General features: G+C 32.9%; 1 protein-coding gene across 1 annotated transcript; it reads right to left on the bottom strand.

Moving 5' to 3' along the window:
* Window positions 1-5,002: 5,002 nt before the first annotated feature.
* Window positions 5,003-11,082, bottom strand: LOC131000643 (vacuolar fusion protein MON1 homolog). The gene is made up of 14 exons (XM_057926656.1): window positions 10,299-11,082; window positions 9,997-10,076; window positions 9,765-9,836; window positions 9,637-9,676; window positions 9,322-9,423; window positions 9,086-9,207; window positions 8,266-8,398; window positions 7,700-7,791; window positions 7,096-7,177; window positions 6,876-6,940; window positions 6,436-6,738; window positions 6,238-6,329; window positions 5,641-5,705; window positions 5,003-5,370 (listed from the first exon to the last, which is right to left on the bottom strand). Exons 1-14 carry the CDS (start codon window positions 10,899-10,901, stop codon window positions 5,275-5,277), a joined length of 1,947 nt encoding a protein of 648 aa, XP_057782639.1. The 5' UTR covers window positions 10,902-11,082; the 3' UTR covers window positions 5,003-5,274.
* Between the last annotated feature and the right edge of the window lie 6,561 nt (window positions 11,083-17,643).

Raw genomic sequence — 17,643 nt, forward strand, 5'->3', positions numbered from 1 at the left:
ACGCTCATAAGTCATAACACAATTTGAATAAGATGTAGTATATAATATTAAATAATAATATTTTAAAAATTAATAAAATTTTCGTTTTTTCAAAATTCGAACTTAAGTAAAAAAAATTAATCTCAAATAAATTTGAGCCATTGAATACACTAAATCAGCACCTACAAATCAATCTAAAATCTCATCATATATCAAAGATCTCATTGAAACCATTCCATAAAATTAATGCACTCGAAAAAAAATAAATTTTTTATTTTCTCTAAAATTTGAACTCAAGTGATGCATTCATCCAGAAAGATGATGAATTTTATCGTCCATGTATATTATGAAAAGATAAAATACATCATCTTAGGAGATCAAAGCTCAACTTATGTCTTTATTGGGACAACCCAAATGGCATGATCTTTTTTTCTGCTTTGTAAATAATGAACGTAGAAGACGTTTATTTTGAAGGATTGACTTTAATAGATAAAAATAATTAATTATACAAAATATACGCCCCTTAAGATTCAAATTTGATTATTCTCTTCCTTCAAGCCCCCCCACCCCCCTCACACACACACGAGCATACCGGTTAATTGGATATTACTTTTTTTGATATTGAAATAATAATAAATCTTATGTAAAATTCAACGATGGGACACGAACATGATATTTTATTTTCACGTTTTTGTTATGAATTTATGATAAATACTAGATCGATGTATACAATAAACTCTTTATATAATGGTGTACTATTTTTTTCTACTTTATTTAACAACATTCTCAAGATTTTTCTCTCTTTGGAATAAATTCCACCAATACATATCACTAACGATAATTGTCAGTAAATATAGTTGTCTATAAAATAAATTTTAAGATAAAAAAGAACGTGAAATTGGATCGAATTGGAGGTTTAAGGTACAACAAAGACATAAATAATGCATCAATTATTGGAACGCTAACCATCTCACATTAATCAAATGGCATAGTTGATTGCTGTAACAAAGTCGAAGATAATTAAGGTTAATTACTCATAATTCATAATTGCATCATTAAATCCATAAATATTTTGGAATAGACGACATCTTGGTATGCTACTTTCAGTCGTGAGATGAGATCCAGTGTCCCACAATTTTATGTGTGTCACTGTGTCCCATTCTTATATCTATTATTTTATAAATATTTTTTATAAAAATAAAATTTATTATGATACTATGAATTATATTTAATTTTTATTTTAAAAAATTAAAATTTTTAAAAAATATATACCATGACTTTGAATTTATCAACCTATTATTAACTAATAAAAGTGAAATTAAATGATAAAAAATAATTATATACCCTAGATTGATGGAATAAACCCTAGTTAATAATCACAAAATTAAACTAAAGCATATGAAGTTGAAATTGAAGAAAAAATATATAAGAAAATAAATAAAATTGAAAGTGGAACACAAAGTGGGACATAAAGTGTGGTACACTGAATCTCATTCCTTTCAGTCGTAGATGATTTTCCATCATTAATATCAATAATTGATAACTTGAATATGCTCCCTCCGTCCCATTATTCATGGCTCGTATTCCTTTTTGGGCCGTCCCAAGCTACTTGACTCGTTTCCTTTTTGGGCAATAATTAGGGCTAGATTAATTGCTTAATTAAAGAAAAAGTTCACTGCTCAGTTCGCTCATCTCTTTCTCTCTTTCCAGTTCGCTTCTCTATCTCTCTCTCTCTCTCTTATTTCATCGATTTTTTCACCGCCTTTGTCTCTCTACACTCTCTCTTTGACGCTCTCTCTACACAATCTAGCAACGGCGAGACGGTTCACGAGCTTCGTGCCTTACAGCCACAGATCTCTTCACTCGTGGCGCCTTTGACGAGGAGCTTTGGCGGCGGTGCAGAGGTGAACCGCGACGCCGACCTCCCTCCACCGCGACGCCGAGGTTGCTGCAGATCTCGGATGCCAAGGGCGGTGTACGAAAAGGGTGCAGCAAATCTCTGAAATCATTATCTCTTTTAGGTGTTGCTGTTGAGTTTTCTGTTGTTGGGTTTGTGGGCGAAGGGAGGCGGCGTTAGGTGGGTGGCGTCGCCGTTGGCGAGAATTAGAGGAGGGAGATGAGACGAAGGGTGGTGTCGATGGATTTGGTGATATAGAGCTCTGGCGGCGGCTCTGTTGCTATAAATCGGAGCAAGAGGGGGGCGGGTTTCAGGATCCGGTAAAGAGAGAAAAGAGACGGTGGTGCGGTGGTTTTTGCCGGTTGTTTCGCCGGTCGGACTGTGGAAGGATATTAGGGGAAGGAGCTGACTGTGGAAGGAGATTAGGGAGGGAGAGAGAACAGTGGCAGCAATTCCTAACTAAAATTAACACTAAATTAAGTTTGTGGGATATACACTTTACTTCTTAATTTTACTCTCCTAAATACCCGTGCCGAAAAGTTTTGAGCCATGATTAACGGGACGGAGGGAGTAATTCATTTACATGACAACACATGCTTTTCTCGTATATGATAGTATTTCTTTATATAGTATTTCTCGCAGTATAATATATGATACTAGTATTTAGGTACTAATAATTAATAAATCCAGATTTTAACTTTTACGTGAATTCCATTTTGTGTGTAGTCTATTTATGAAATTCGGGTACGTAATTAAAGTTTAGTGCGCATTGAGCCAAAATTGTACTCCTTGATTACAGAAAACTACAACGATAATAATAATAATAATAATAATAATAATAATAATAATAATAATAATAATAATAATAATAATAATAATAATAATAATAATAATAATAGTCAACGGTTTGCGAAACCAAGTTTGCATAAAATATGATTGTAAATTAATCACGTGACTTTCTAAGATATGGTCCATCAGCAGGCCAATATTTTTGCGAATCAAAGATTTATTTTCCATTCATCCATAATAATGTATTCTTTTAGTTAGTCAGTTTTACACGCGCGACCTTTTTACTCGAATAAATTTAATAATAATGTGAAATACTATCTAATTATCCATTTCACCAATACCACGTCGTTTTATAGTATGTTTAGATTTTCTTTTCCCAATTTATTAGGCGTATTATTTTAAATAGTTACTTATTGAGTGGTTTGAAAATTCAATATATTACTAGATTAATATTGTATGTTTACCCTATTTCAATCAATAACTTGATTAATAGTAATTTGCAATTTATATAACCACTACAAACTACAAAGTGCCAAAATGTTATCAATAATATTATTGAGATAATTACTTTTTTATTTCACTGGACCAGACAAACGATTGCTGTCACCTTTTCCATACATGGATAAATTATGACATTTTTTTTAAATTTTATTGTTTCATGGGAATTCACATCTTTTATCTTAGATGCGCATTAAGTAAATTCATTTTTTCCTTAATAATTTGCAAATCACATGGGACGAATTGACCAAATTTGACAAATCAAATATAAGAGGCTCAAGTCCATAGTGGCGTTGGTGAATAAATAATGTTCATATTGTATTAGGGCTTGGTTGATACGGAAGATTAGAGTGTATAATATATTTATGACATGTTAATATCTTGTTTGAAAAGAAGTAATACGAGACACATGACACTTTATAAATTGAAAGTCTGAATGTATACCACCTACGAAGGTGGTATACGTAATACATATCTTAATTATAACTATTGTTGATTTTATATAATCTTAATACATCATATGGAACAACATATTATATTTTACATATATTTTAATGCATTATATTATAGCAAACATGATAGTAATGTGACATATAGTAAAAAACATCTTAATCAAACATATCATACTTTATCCCATACCGCGTACCAAACAAGCCCTAAGAGACTCATTTGATACGAGTTATTAGAATGTATAGTATATTTATGACATCATGATATCTTGTTCAAAGCCCGAAAATATTATACAAATTTAAGGAATTATGTATGCCGCCTATGGAAGTAGTATATGTAATACAAATCATAATTATAACTATTATTAACTTCATATAATCTTAATACATCATATCAAACAACATATTATATTATATACTCCCTCCGTCCGCCAAAAGTAGACTACTTTGGTTGGGCACGGGATTTAATAAAATTGGTGATGATTTTGATGTAGTAGAGAAAGGGTCCCACCACTTTATTAGATGTGTGGTTGAGAATGAATTTGGGGTGAGTTTTTTTGTAAATAAAGAGTGTTTGTAAGGATAAAAGATTAAAGTGGGTGGTGGGATCATTTCCATAAAAGGAAAGTGGTATACTTTTGCGGACGCCCAATATAATAAAAATGGTCTACTCTTGGCGGACGGAGGGAGTATATTTTTTAATATATTTTATCAAACATAATATTAATATGACATTAAGTAAAGGACATTTTAGTCAAAAATATCACACTTTATACCATACCGTGTGCTAAAAAAACTCTAATGATATGATAATTATTGAACAGCAATATTGTGTAATATAAAAATCAGATGGAATAAACGAAAAAAGAAATTCGAACTTTTTTTCATCGTCGTCGTCTTGTTCTTTTCTTTTTTTGGCAGCTGTGAATAGTATATGAAAGAGGTTTGATTTTAAATTTTCGCTTCCAATCACAATATTTTGAAAAATCATCTTTTTCATTTGTGCTAGGGGTTATACTAGCACAACACTGCGATGAAATTCCAAAATTTGGCCCCAAAAATCACTATTAATAGTGGGAGAGCCATCATTTTGTGGGGAAAAAAGCCGCACCACTGATGGAATCTTTTTTCCAATTATAAAAAGGGAGATACGTCTTTTCAATTGATAGTGAGGTAGTAATAATACTGATTAATCTAAGGAAGGAAGAGGTGTATATTATTTACATCCATTTTAATTATATAATAGTATGATATTGTTATAATGTGCACAACACTCAATTAAAAAAATAATACAAAGATTGAAATACATCGACAAACAAAGAAGTTGCTTGCTGCCATGTGAAAGATAAAAGAAACTCTAAAACAGAAACCCTATTTCAAGTCCAGAAACTCTGCAGAATTCACAATAATAATTAACAAAGTAAAAAAATTAAAATAACCCTACACCGATAATTGGTATAAGTGCTCGTTACATGATGGGTCTGCAAATCAAAATCCTACAATTTTTTGCCTTTTTTGCTTAACAATCGGTATACAACCATGCATAAATAATTTAGGCCAAGAAAAAAAATAGGCAAAATTTGATAGGGGAGGCGCAAGTATAGTAACAATAGAGCAATAGGACTAGAATACATGCCAGTGTACAGAATATATATGCGAGAATCACCACGAAAACGGGCTTGCTCCCAATAAGAAGATTTCATTTTCCACGTCTTTCACCCATTGACAAACCCGGTTGCATACTTTTATTGCAAGAGCCTGCAAAATGGAGTTACCGTATTCAGCAAAGAAGCGAACACTAGAAGAAAATAGCGAACCAGAGGAAATTATTACAAACATAATGAAAATTTGGTTACCAAATTGTTGTAATTGTATTTTAACAAGAGAAACACAACACACAAATAGCACAAAATAAGGGTAGCTTAGGATGACAAGTGAGTTGACTGCAACATATATGGTGAACAAAAGTATTGTATCGTACAAGTTTGGCATGTAGGATAGCGAAATTGGATGTTTGCTTGATCATACCTTGTCTGCGAGGGGATCAAAAGCTGCATAAAGTTCGAAATCTTGTGTGACCCAGCAAAGTAGCACTGTGATAACAGAGGACTAGTTAGGCGCTTCACAGCCAGGGGAAACAGAGCAATTTTACTGTGAGTGACGCGTATTAAAACTCAAAATAAACAAGATCATTTATATTCTATCCATCTTTAATATTTAAGCAAACTAGTCCAAATACTTATCCTATGAAAGGACAGACCCAATGATCCCCTAGAAACTAAAGAATGGGAATCCTTTCCCCGTTTCTAACAACAACAGCTACATTCTTCAAGAGCAATACTTGGGATTTGGGAATCTGTATCTAATTAGTCATCTTGTACAGATCTATAAAAGGTTAAACATAACTTTTTGTTACACAATTATTTCAACAAAACACTGTCACAGAATGGAATCTGCTACTAAAATTGCATGTTGCACAGTATTAGATGATTTGCAAAGAATCAGATTGTTCTCTTCACTAGTTATTACTTAGTAGTGGGTGCGAAGGTCAATAAACAATTAAGTAGTCAAAAGCTCTCATGCAATGTATGCGGAGAACAACATGATAGAATGAGGAAGATGTACCATAATTTTCATCTCTTCTGAACTGGGTTTTGTGAGGTCCTATTCCTTTTTCATGCATGGATACATAAAGTCTCTGATACGCCCTATATAATCTGCAAAAGAATGAGTGCAGTTCTGTATTAATATCATCCTGCAAAATTCGATGGCGGAGGAAAATAGCATGGAGTATAGAGGTGCGATTTAAATTGCTATCTTTACCTTTTTTGCTGTCTCAAGCTGTTGATTGGCGTCGAAAACTCAGATGACACGTATTGGTCAAGATAAATACTTTTGTATATGAAATGCCATAGTCCAGCTGGACCACCAATCCCTAGAAAGCCGTCTGCCGTTCTCCCTGGGGAACCTACACCAGGTCTTGGTTGACCTAAATGAGAAGAAACGGCGCCAGCATGAGAAGTGGGTTCCACAAGCAAATCCTCAATATGCATGCCACCATCAACCAATGACCTTTGAACTTCACTCAGTACATTTGAGTTCGAGAGTACAATCTCAATCCGAATCCTATAAGATGCAACAATTGTTTCCATTATACAAAGACCAGATCATGCAGTAGCCATGGACACGATATGTCGATATTCATATAAACATTGCTGAGCCATCTGAATGACTATGATTAGACATTAAGATTGAAACTTTACCTGCAATCTTTTAAATGATAGAAGGCATCGGAACTTGTGGTGAGCAATACCAGGTATGTATCAATCTGCAATTAGATTCAACATTTCATCACCATTTTAACAAATACAAATTGCCAATGTATAAAGTAAACCAAAACTCAAATCAGGATTCTGACTCGTTGAGCTCACAATCTAACAAGTCTAGTGTTCAGACATTCTGTACAAATAAAGTATAACTTACGTCAAAATAATGCACGTAAGCATAAAGAAATGCCATGGGATTGTATCTTGGCAGGCAAATTGGTGAGAAAGACTCCGATGTCCTGCATAAAATTGAGAAGCATGAATATCCTCAAAACAGTTCATTGTGATAAACGAAATCCATCAAACTTTGGATCTGGAAGAATGATAAAGCTATGTGAAAGAATGAATATATTCAATATGGAGAAATATATCAAACGCTAAATGCAGATTTCAGAACTGGAACAACTTTTTGGTGAAAGATAATATTTGACCTTAGTTTGTTCAACACATTATCCTGGCAGGAGATAAAAGGACTTGCTAGTACTCTCTTCACAAGATTCACCTCTTTTGGACATGGCATCTGGAGTTCAGCTCTAATATACTCCATTTTTTAACATTTTTTGGGTTTAGCACATGCAGATTGTTCCTCCTCTTTTTAACCATGTGGATTGAATCTTCTTTACCATTAAAGCCCATGCCTTTCATGCAGACTCAATAAACAGTTTCCCAAGTGCACATGTGTGTACTTGTGACATAATTAAATAAACCTAATCAAATCACATTTCTATATCTAGATTCATGGATTGCAGAAGCAAACATACCTGAAAGATTCAGAGGACATGATAAAGTTGGAGAGTAACAATATATCATCAGGATGAAGAGATGCTTTTTGGGCGCTAACAAGACTGATGACCTGCATTGCATTTCAATCTGTGATGGCAGTATTTCTGTAACTTAGTTACAGCCAAAAGAATATACAGCTTATTGCATGTCTTCACTGCCTAGGGAAAAAAAAAAAAAAAAAAACTCTTTATATTTTCCTTTTATTGGTTTAATTACAGGAATTACTCTTTAAAACCAACAGAAAAGGTTGAGTCGTGATGAACAAAGGCTCTGAGGAGTTGACAGAAAATTTATTTGATGATAAATGTTCACCCCCCACACACACACAACCCAAAAAAAGGTTACGAAGTTACGCCACAGGTCTTGTCTTAGGACAAGTAATTGAACGAGTAGAGACAGCATACTGAAGGCTGATATTAGGTAATGTGCAAGTGAGGTTCAGGGAAACAAATCATCAACACCATCATCTAAAATATCCCATATGCAGTTGCCCTATTTTGTGCAATAAGACCACCCTAAAGAAAGTCAAAGATATAACAGTTACCTTGTGTTTGCACATCAAGAGTGCAAATAAGACTCCTGAGCCAGCAACATCTTGTAAGATGGAAGCTGCAGCTTGACGAGTAGCATAAGCAAGGGGAAGACATGAGTAGGCATGAAGAAAAGTGGCAGGATTCCTACAATCAGAAAAGCAAGCACACTTTACTAAAAATTATGCTTGAACCAGGGGTTTAGTAATTGGTTATACAAGCCTCACTACATGATAATTGGATCATAATCTTTATTCACTGAACTTCAAAAAATATATCATATGAATCAGTTCATCTAAACACACAAATTTTCCCACAGTTGAAACGAACAACTTTAATTCTACTAATAATGTAAAAATATGTAAATAAAAAACTAACTTCGATAAATAATAATTAGAACAGCTTGTTATCAATTTCAAAATTTCAACTTGGCAAGATGATTCTAGTGGCTTTCCAGAAATGCATACATCATGAGTCTCTAACCACTGTAACCATCAGCAAGTTATGTGCCCAAAAAATGCAAATCCAATATCATTTGGATAAAAAGTATAGTATTGGGATTTATTTTTTCTCTGCTTGTCAAAAAAGTGGCATTTGGCATGGACAACACAGGTTGGGAGTTTTGACATTCATGACAATGTTCAAATATCAGGAGTCCCATGCACTTACTTTCCATTAGAATGGCTACAATTATGGTCTTTTACTAACACCTTACTTTCAGAAAGGAAAGTAAATCACAAGGTGCACATTGATATTACGAAATGCCAAAATCAGATGGGGAGGCTTTATGAGACTCTAAATCACTTAAACAGACTGTACAGTTTAAAGAAGTACCAGCTCAAAGAATGGATAAGAGACGAGAAGACAGCGTCAGTTCCCCCAAGCAGTGATGTCATATCAAATTTTGGGTTCTTCTCAAAACAACGATTCACGGACTTAGTCAGGATTAATATCATCTGCATGCACAAATTAATATATGACAAGGGACCCTCACAGAAGTTACTGATTAGCAATGGAAATCCATTTCGTTCAAGAAATATCAAGAGTTTCTGTGTATATGGGCTAGGTACCTGACCATACAGTAACTCCAGCTGACCCTTCAATGATTCATAAGGTTCTTCTGTGCAACTTATGCAGACCAAGTAAATTGGTCCTTTCACAAGAAAAACAACCTGATATATAAAATCTCCCATCAGTTGATATGAATTCATCAAAGAGGAGATTCAATCTACATTACCAGCTTATTCCTCTAGTTCAGATAAGCTATCAAACTGCGTCTCTAAAATGTTTCTTGGAAGACACAATAACCAACTAGTACCGAGTGGAAAATAAATAAATCAATGCAACTTCATGAAGTCCTCGTTCAACGAGAATGTGACATTAACCTGGTGTTTACCAGCTCTAACCAAATTGACCCGATCTCCCCTGAAAAGTAGTCAACAAATAAAGATATCAAATCAATGAGCTGCTAAACAATAATACAAACAAGGAAACACTGTCACAAGTAGCACACCCATTTTCAACGAAGGAAATAATGGCTTGCAAAGTTGCAGAGAAACCAGCTAGCTTGTGTTCATCCCCATATCTACAAGTCAAAGCACGACCAGACAGGAAAATGTTATCCAAGTGACACTACATACTGTATGAGCAAAGTAGGACAGAAACAAAATGAACTGATTTTCGAACAATTTAGTATCGACAGAAGTACATTGTTTTGTTTCACACCTATACAAATAGACACAAACCTTGAATAAATGGGTTTCCCAGAATGACTCAATATAAAGAAGTGTTTCTTCCTTTTCCTCCAAGAAACCGAAGCATCATCCTGGGGTTCATTAATTATTCAAACATTATGAGCACATATCATAAACCATGCAGTTCATTAATTAATCATACATAACAAGAGCATTCATCATTAAACCTCTCGTAACAGGCTATCTAATACGTTAGCAACTAGAGCTTGTAAATTTTCCTAAATGAAGTGCTTGCACAAATTCCAAAACAGAAAATTCATAATCAATAAGAAATGCAGGAAACTGCAACTAACCTCATCGGCATGCCGTTTCCCGGATACCCACTGACTATGGGACCCTGAAACCCCATCATTTTCGGCCCCTCGAATCTCACTATCATCTTCGTCATCATCAATGATTTCATCGCCTCCGCTGGTGCTCCCCATCTCACCAGCATAGCCACTGCTTCCCGGACTCAGCGGCCGCTCAACCTCATCTACCTCCGGAACATCCCGCCACATGAAGGAAATTTTCTCCTCATTAACTCCCGAAGACTCCGCCTTCGAATCACTCTCGAAATGCGGATCCTCAACGAAATCAGCATCTCCTTCAGCTCCAATTTCTTCACTCAACGATCCATTTATGGTCGTTGGCTGCTCCCGTGACTCCGCCTCCTCTTCCACTTCCTCTTCCTCTTCTTCTTCATCTTCACCGTCAAACGTCGCCGTCGGGGAACGCGAGGACATTGAGATTGAGGCCAATTGATTCTCAAGGGCATCAAGCGATTGGTCAATCAAGTGGGGATTCTTATTAGGCTCCACCTCCGGCTCCGGTTCCGAACTCGGATCAGTATTAGGGTTCCCATCATCTCTGTCGGAGGAGGGATTCGATGATGAGGAATTCGAATCCGAGGGCATTGCGTATCACAAAGTGAAATCACAATCCAATTACAAAACAGATTTGATGATTGTTCCGAAAGCTCGGAGTGTAATGAGCGAAAACCCTACTCCGAAGAGGAGAAAATTTGAAGCTCAGTAGTGGTGGTCGCATCAGGGATGGCGGTGAAGGCGAGAGAAAACATTAAACGACGACGTAGTTTGACCAGTAGGTGGTGGGCTTGGAGCTCGGGGATTAGGTGGCCTCTTTCATGGGCTTTTGAATTTGGATCATATTTATTCGGGCCATTGTGATTCTCATATTATTTGGGCGGCCGAGATCACACACTGACACTGATACAAGTGGGAAGTGAAAATATGAATTTAAAGGGTCAATAGATGAAACTATAATTTTGAGCGGGAATTACTCTCTCGGTCTCATTATAAATGTCTCATTACTTTTGAATACGAAAATTAAAAAATATATAGAAAGTAGATTAAGTGAGTTGATGAAAATTATTTAAATATTAGATATAGAGAAAGAATATATTACCAAAAAAAATAAAAAAATGAGACATTTATAATGAAACATCTCATTATGGAAAGTGAGACATTTATAATGGGACAAATGGAGTATAATATTAGAGATGAGTGATATGCTACCCACTTAACGTGACTAATGATGATATATATAACCCACATTAGTATTTTTCTTTTTCTCTTACGTCTCATAAATTACAATCAGAGTCGTCAAATTTATAAATTACATGCATGTGTTGGTATAATGCTTAATGTCTGATGTCAAAAGTCTTAATTCAAATTCGTCGTGTGACTTTCTATTAAGAAACCCTCCTTAGAGTTAGAAGTTGGAATAAATCTACTCATTTGATTAATTTGTAATAGACGGTTCAGATTAAATCATATTTGTGATTTAATAATTAATAGTATCAGCCATAAATTGTATTTTCCGTTTGTATGAAAAGAGAGAAAAATCCGCGATCTGATTATTCTTCATTCTCTGGCGGAAATAAATCAGATGAATTTAACTATGCTCAATGAAATTTTCAATATATTTTAATAACTTATAGTTATTTGTGTCGAATTTAGTATGTATGGGAGAATGTCTAGACGACTTTATATGGAACTTATAGTTATTTTGAACTTTATTTTAATGAACTTATAGTTCTTTTGATGAGACTCATAAAAATTTGTTTTGAACTTATGTTGAACATAAGAATATACCTCACAGTCATAATAATTCTATTGAACATGATAAATACTTTTAATGGACTTTATTCAGAAACGTAAAGAACGTAATATAGAAGAAATAATTGCTTATGAGTTCCTACCGTATTTTCCATAAACGTATACAGAAACGATCACCTGCCCACCGTGGGCATGCATAACGTGCCCACCATGATGTGGCAATTGTAATTATGGTAAGATAATTTTAATTAGAGTAAGATTTATTAATTCTCTTTCCTAATTAAAATTGCTACATCAATGGTGGACACGTTATGCTTGCCCACGGTGGGTAGGTGATCGGTTCTGTAAACGTATATACCATAAACATGTCTTCCAAAATTATGCAGATTTGATAATATGATATGGTCTGATGGCCATTATATTGCATCAAATAAATGGCTAGGAATTCTACGAACATTTGTCTTTCTCAATTGAACATTTATATATATATATATATATATATATATATATATATATATATATATAGGGTTAGGTTCAATGAAAAAATGCCTAAATGTAAGAAAGAAGAGAGAAGTAATCTCATCCGTTGATCTTATTTTAATCTAACGGACATGATATATTCACGCCATGTTCAACGGTATTTTCGTTGAACATTCGTGAACATATATAATATTTTTGGAGGTTCTGAGTTTTGACCCCCATATGTTCAACAAAAAAATCCATTGAACATGGCGTGAATAAATCATGTCCGTTAAATTAGATAAGATCAACAGATGAGATTACTTCTCTCTTCTTTCTTACATATAGGCCTTCTTCATTGAACCTTGGCCTATATATATATATATATATATATATATATATATATATATAAACACCTCTTAGAATATAAAATAGGAACCATTTTCAGCCTTTAGATCATCAAGATCTATGGTTGATTCATCACCTTGTTGAATGAATTCATGGTTTCGGGTTTCAATCTCATAGGTAGGAAAAAAAATATTTTTCGCAATTCATATATTTACACAGCGAATTCATACGTGTTCTACATATGATTCATACATAATAGCTAGTTCGTATTTTATATGTTAAGAGGTGTTTATACCCTAACACTTCCTTGTATATATATATATAGATATAGATATTACATATTGATCAAAGCCTAGTTTTAGATTGTATCTCTAAATTCGAAGTTAAAGAGAAATAACAAATTAAGTTTTGATCTACATGTAATTTATAAATTAGATTATCTAATTTAAGACATAATAAAAAATAAAATGAAAATAGAAAAGAAAAATATTAAAGTGGATTATATGTCAGTAGATTGTGACAAGTATTGTAACATATCCCCCTTCTAAGATACTATATGATAAATTAATTTTTTATATATATAATTTATACTTGGATATTTTTTTTGTATTTGGAGTGGAGTGTAGTACTTTGTTGCATTGCATTAGTCACATTCCACCATTGTAGATCGCCCATTTTGAAACCATTATGTATAAAATGTATTGTATCCTACAGCTTCAAATTCGAAGCGGAAGTGCAGCAATTGTATTCTAAATTATCAACCAAACTAAGATTATAGTTATGAGCAAGCATTGGTAAAATACAGTGCACGATAAAGTTTATAATCTTTTATTTATTTTGAGAAAGTTATATTTAATTTTCATTTTTTTTATTGCAATTTGATCATTTGATTATTACCTTAGATCAGCACCAAAATTAAATAAAAGAAGGCAATGTCCCAAAACGACCTTTTGGATCCCTAACAGTCACAATTACATTTTCATTAATTTTTTCTTTTTATTTGATTTCGAACTTCTGAGAAAAAATCACAATATTTTACACAAATGACTAACGCATTAAAACACAATTATTTTCCAAAAAAAAAAAAAAAGAGTCCAAAGTCCAAACATATTTCACTATCTACCTGTGTACATATTAATTGATTGATGGATGGATTGATTAATTATTCATCTATTTTTGTAGTGATATTGTCCACACTACGCTCAGCCACATATAAAATTACTTCTCTAATTATGTATCTCCAGCATACAATACTATATTTCCAGCTTATCATAAAATAATTCCAAATTGAATTAACTTTGAAATTATAGCCCCTAACTGAATTGTTGAAATTTCATCATCGAACATGATCAAGATGCTATACCTCTATTGGCCCACCGTCACATGATATTAACTATGTAGGGTTTTTTTTGTAATGATTCCAATTATTATATTAGTAATGAATAAGAAATTTCAGTGGATCTTATCCGCGAAATATATATAGAAACGAACAGTTGCAGGTCGATATATTATCCCATATAAAGCAAGTAGAAATGTTATGCAATATACTTTACGTGAATTTTGTACGTAAGTACCGTTCATATTTAACATTTGTTAATGTTATTTTTTTATTTTAGATACTTATTTTTATAAATTACATAAAAATCAAATATTGTTTTATCCATATTCCCTTTAACTTCAAATAATTAATAAAAAGAACAATTTGATCTTTAATTTTTATATATGTAATTACAATAAATTAATGATCTTAATAATAATTTATGAATTATTAAAAAAAATATTAGAGAATGCTAAACGTGAGTTGTGCTCACATAAGATACATAAGTTATAACATCACATTTCTCATAAAATATAGTAGTAATTACTAATTCAGGCTGCCATTTTAGCATAGATTTTGACACCATTATTAATTTCCATCAAATGGCGCAAATTTATTTATCAATATCATAAAAAATGAAGATTTAGTTTATCGAAATATGTTTATTCTCAAAATACATTTAATAGATTTACTCTTTATCAAAATTAAATTTACTCTTCTCGCGACGCACAACAATAATTATATTATTATTATTATTGTCTCTAATGGGACACCAAGCGGTGCGATCTCCTGTGTGTGAACAGTGAGGTCCCGGGTTCAAACCCCCACTGCTTCTCCTCCCCAACTCCCCCAAGTAAAAAAAAAAAAAACAATAATTATATTTAAGAGAATATATGTAATTAAAAAAATAAAGATGACACATAAATATTAGAAGGGTTCTCTAAGGTAGTCAAAATCAATAGTTGTCCACAAAATAGTTTCAATAAATTGTAACTAAAATTAAATGTTTTGGACAAAAATACCCTGTATTTTCTCTATGAGGCACTCTCCCGTGCAACCGGTTTCTGAATGACTCTTCAAGTGTCATTTGTATGTTGAAGTAGTGTCATTCGCAAATGTTCAAGTGTCATTTCCCGAATAAAGTAGTGTCATTCTGGCAACCAGTTGCACGGTGCAACTGGCTGCACATGAGTATTTGTGTTTTTCTATTGCACATACAAAAAACATTGACTCTCTCTTTCAATTACTTTCGCATTCCATCTCGCTAAAATCCTAGTTTGTCACTGCACCACCACAAGTGCTCTCTCTCTCTCTCTATCGTTGGCTCGCTACTATTCTCGAGTAGCCCTCTCTCTCCAATGAGTTCCAGTAGTTTAAGGAGTTGCAAATTTACAAGAATTATGAGATGCCAACCTAGATCTAAGAAGATCTGGAATGAAATGGTACGAATTTGTACCATCTGTTCTAAGATCTGTCGTATCAAAGCGCCAACTAAGTCATAAGCACCACCATCGGTATAAAAATGGAGAAGAAAATACTCTCACACCATCCCAGGGTTTACCTCCGTCGTCGAGTGATGCCTTCATTTTGTACAAAAAGACCAATTTGTACCATTGGTAACAAGAGGATAAAGAAAACATAGGGAAAACATTTTTAGCCGGAATTATGAGATGCCAATCTAGATCTAAGAAGATTTGGAACGAAAAGGTACGAATTCGTACTATCCATTCCAAGATTTGTCATATCAAAACGCCAATTCGATCATAAGCACCACCATCAGTACCAAAAGGGAGAAGAAAATACTCTCACACTACCCCAGGGTTTATCTCCGTCGTCGAGTGATGCCTCTTGTTGGTACGAAAAGACTTTCGTACCATTCATAACAAGAGGGTAAAGAAAACATTTTTAACCGAATGAGGATTTACCTGCGCCGTTGAACCAATTCGTACCGTTCGTAACAGGGATTTAGCTAGATTTACAAATTCCGTGTTATTTTGTGTTAATTTTCTCATATGATTATTAATGGTAATGTTTTGAAAATGGATGAAATGATTATTCAAATTTTGTTTATCAATTATAATTGGATTTGTTAATGTTATGTAATTATAGACAATTTTTGTAATTAGCAATATATAAATAATCTATTAATTTATGCTAAAATTAAATATGATATTTGTTAAAATTATAGATTCATTATTGATTTAAAATGAACCAATTATAAAGCTATATAATAATATAACATTGAATTAAATTTAATTAATAAAATTAAATATAATTAAAAAAATCGAGATTATCATTAACAAATATCATTCTAAATAATAAAAAAATCAAAATTCAATCAACTAACCTACATAATCGCCAAAATAAAATAATGTAATTTTATAATCTCCACATAATCATTATATATAAAAATGTGTTTTACAAAAATTCGTCATTTTTGTAATCAAGTTCTAATTGTATACATGAATTATTTAATATATGAATAATTCATCAATATATTCAACATATGGATAATCTAATGATGTTTCTCTACTTATATTTATCTTAAACTTCTCAACTTATGCATTAATTTCTTATTCCCACTATTTAAAAAATGGGTATATGTGATAATTGCCACTATTTAAAAGTCTTAAATTTCATATCAAATTTTTAGTAATCATAGTTAATTGGAACATAGTATATAAAATGATTAGAAATAATGTTAAACAAATTATATTTAATTGACGGAGTAATCGAGGTTAAAACCTAAATAAAAAGATACTTGAATCTCACAACGACTTTTCATGGGATTTCAATTTCATCATTTAAAAACCTAAATAAAAGGATATATCATCCCAACCAATAATCCACATTTATTTGGTGGAGTGGTCTAAGAGCCTAGAAATTAATATCTTTCAAACTGTATCACCAATTTAATTACGTAATATAAACACTTTTTAATATTATTTGACCAAATATATATATATATATATATATAGGGAGAGGTTCAAGAAAGAACCATAAATAAAAGAAGACCGGAGAACCATTTTCAGTCATTCGATCATCAAGATCTACGGTGGATGTATCATCTTGTTGGATGAATGCAGATCCTGGGTTCGAATCTTGAAGGGAGCATTTTTTTAAAAAAAAAAAATTAGTGCATTAATTTTAACAGCAAATGCATTAATTTTTACAGTGGATGCATTAGATTTGATGGTTCTCTCGTTCTCACAAACAATGTAGTTCTCTCTAGAACCACACCATATATATATATATATATATATATATATATATATATATATATATATATATATAGACATACACATAGGGGTGCGCTCTAGTGGGATTCTCTATTTTTCGTGAGACACTGAGTACAATGAATAACATATACTCCCTCCGTCCCACTTCAATTGGCACTTTTGAGTTAGACACGGAGATTAAGAATAAAGAGTGTAAAGTAGGTAGAGTCCACTT

The sequence above is a fragment of the Salvia miltiorrhiza genome, chromosome 8, assembly GCF_028751815.1.
Source record: "Salvia miltiorrhiza cultivar Shanhuang (shh) chromosome 8, IMPLAD_Smil_shh, whole genome shotgun sequence".
Lineage (NCBI taxonomy): Eukaryota > Viridiplantae > Streptophyta > Magnoliopsida > Lamiales > Lamiaceae > Salvia > Salvia miltiorrhiza.